Source organism: Leptopilina boulardi, unplaced genomic scaffold (assembly GCF_019393585.1).
Source record: "Leptopilina boulardi isolate dan_hultmark-lab unplaced genomic scaffold, ZJU_Lbou_2.1 LbouV2_195, whole genome shotgun sequence".
Lineage (NCBI taxonomy): Eukaryota > Metazoa > Arthropoda > Insecta > Hymenoptera > Figitidae > Leptopilina > Leptopilina boulardi.
In genome coordinates this window covers 1770677-1772596 of record NW_026137746.1, presented here as the reverse complement: position 1 = coordinate 1772596, position 1920 = coordinate 1770677, and the positions used below count along the sequence as shown (strand labels likewise).

General features: G+C 28.6%; 1 protein-coding gene across 1 annotated transcript; it reads right to left on the bottom strand.

The window, feature by feature from the left end:
• Positions 1-586: 586 nt before the first annotated feature.
• On the bottom strand, positions 587-1223 carry LOC127278097 (uncharacterized). The gene is made up of 2 exons (XM_051299630.1): positions 1094-1223; positions 587-883 (listed from the first exon to the last, which is right to left on the bottom strand). Exons 1-2 carry the CDS (start codon positions 1124-1126, stop codon positions 587-589), a joined length of 330 nt encoding a protein of 109 aa, XP_051155587.1. The 5' UTR covers positions 1127-1223.
• Between the last annotated feature and the right edge of the window lie 697 nt (positions 1224-1920).

The window sequence follows — 1920 nt, the reverse complement described above, 5'->3', positions numbered from 1 at the left end:
AAGTACTTAGAAGCTAGAATAAGCGATAGTGGCGATCCTTGCGGGTAATTGTGGAATCACGGATGATCACGCGATCAATAGTGAAATGTGTTTATCGCCATTTTGTTTGTTTTTGGTGTTTGCCGGTCTTGCTGAGTTCTATTTAACTTTAAAACTCTTATTCCTAAGAGATAGAAAGGTTTTAAAACATATGTTCTTATTGTAATATATGTCTCATAGACATTGGCAATTTATTTTCTGAAAATGTAAATTTCAAAAAATAAGACTTAACTATAAAGTAAATTTCGATTTATATACATGTTTAACTTATCTTAAATGTTTATTTTTAAAAAAATGTTAAATTGCAATTTTAAATTATAATTTAAAATTACTGTATCTTCGTAAATGTTTAAAGTACATTGAATATTTATTTAAAAATATTTAAAATAAACTACATTCTTAAAAAATAATGTACAATTTATTTCTTTTGTAAAAATCACATTCTTTCAACATATATACAATAATATAAATGTCGAAAATTCTTAGTACATTAATGTTCTTACCACTACATTGTAATTATTATATACAATTCGTTTCAATTATTAATTTATAATTCAATGTTTTCTATACATTTCAAAAGTCTATTTAATTCGTCTATACTCTTTAATTTTATAAACTGTGAAAATACCATTTCTTTGTCATCCAAAAAAATTTTAATTTTTAAAGTGGGAAATACCACAATTCTTTTTCGAATCAATGCTTCTTTCTCAGCCTTCTCAAAACCAAGAAAAAATTTATTTCCTCTTGTATAACCCCAGCTTTTTGTCGGAAGATGTACTGACATCAAATTATCTTGTAATAACTCGAAATTTTGGTTTTCTTCCAAACGGCACTGCACCATAACCTACAAACGAAAAAAAAATTATTTGCAGGCATCATTTACTTATTTTCACTTTTTTTATTTTATTAAAATTTATAACACTGAAAACTAAAAGAATAAATTTTCACCAATGCAATAACAACTTTAATGAAAAACTATCAACAAACATTGCAGAAAACATTAATTACAACTTTGTTTACTTTAATTCAAAACGTAATCACATTAAATACTTACGTCTACGAATTTCTTCCCTTCTTCTACACTCATTATATATAAAACTTTTACAACTTTCTTAAAAATAAATATTTAAAACACACTTTTATATGTTTTGGTTTAAATTATATTTTGTCAGCCTTCGTGCTGTCAGTGAAGCAGACGACAAACAAACTTGGAAACATTAAACTTCTTCATGTACCCGCAAGGAACGCCACTGTCGTTTATTCTAGTTGCTAAGTACTATGCCTAGAAAACCGGCACGCTTTTGCCAGGCAATCGCCCATAGAGTTCCAGCTCCTTATTATTACTTCGTGACTTTACCGATAAACGATGAAATTGTCTCTTTATCCATTCACTACACTTGCAATAGATTTCTCACTTTAACCGGATTCATTATTTAACAGCACTTTGTCATTTTTTTTAAAACTAATAATAAAAGCAAAATTGGCACATGTGCCAGAAGCAAACGACGCAACGATCTGCACGCCAATTTGCGAGAATTCAAGATGACCACGTGACATGGAATAATCAACCTGTCAGCTGAACAAATCCGGATTGTTCCATCAGCAATCGACAGAGAGTTTGCTTCCTGCAACTGTACGGAATTGCAAACTAAACAAAACTGACAACAAAAAATTCTTATTGTTGTTAAAACAACATACATTTGTTTTGACAACAATCCGAATTGTAATATATTTTGAATTGTAATAGAGGCGCATGATTTTTCCCAAAAATTAAAAAGGTCTAAAATTTAATTGATCGAATTACATTGAGTCGATATTTTATTTTGTCGAAATTCTAAATGATCGACATTTAAAGTGGTCGAAATTGTATTAGTTCGATAT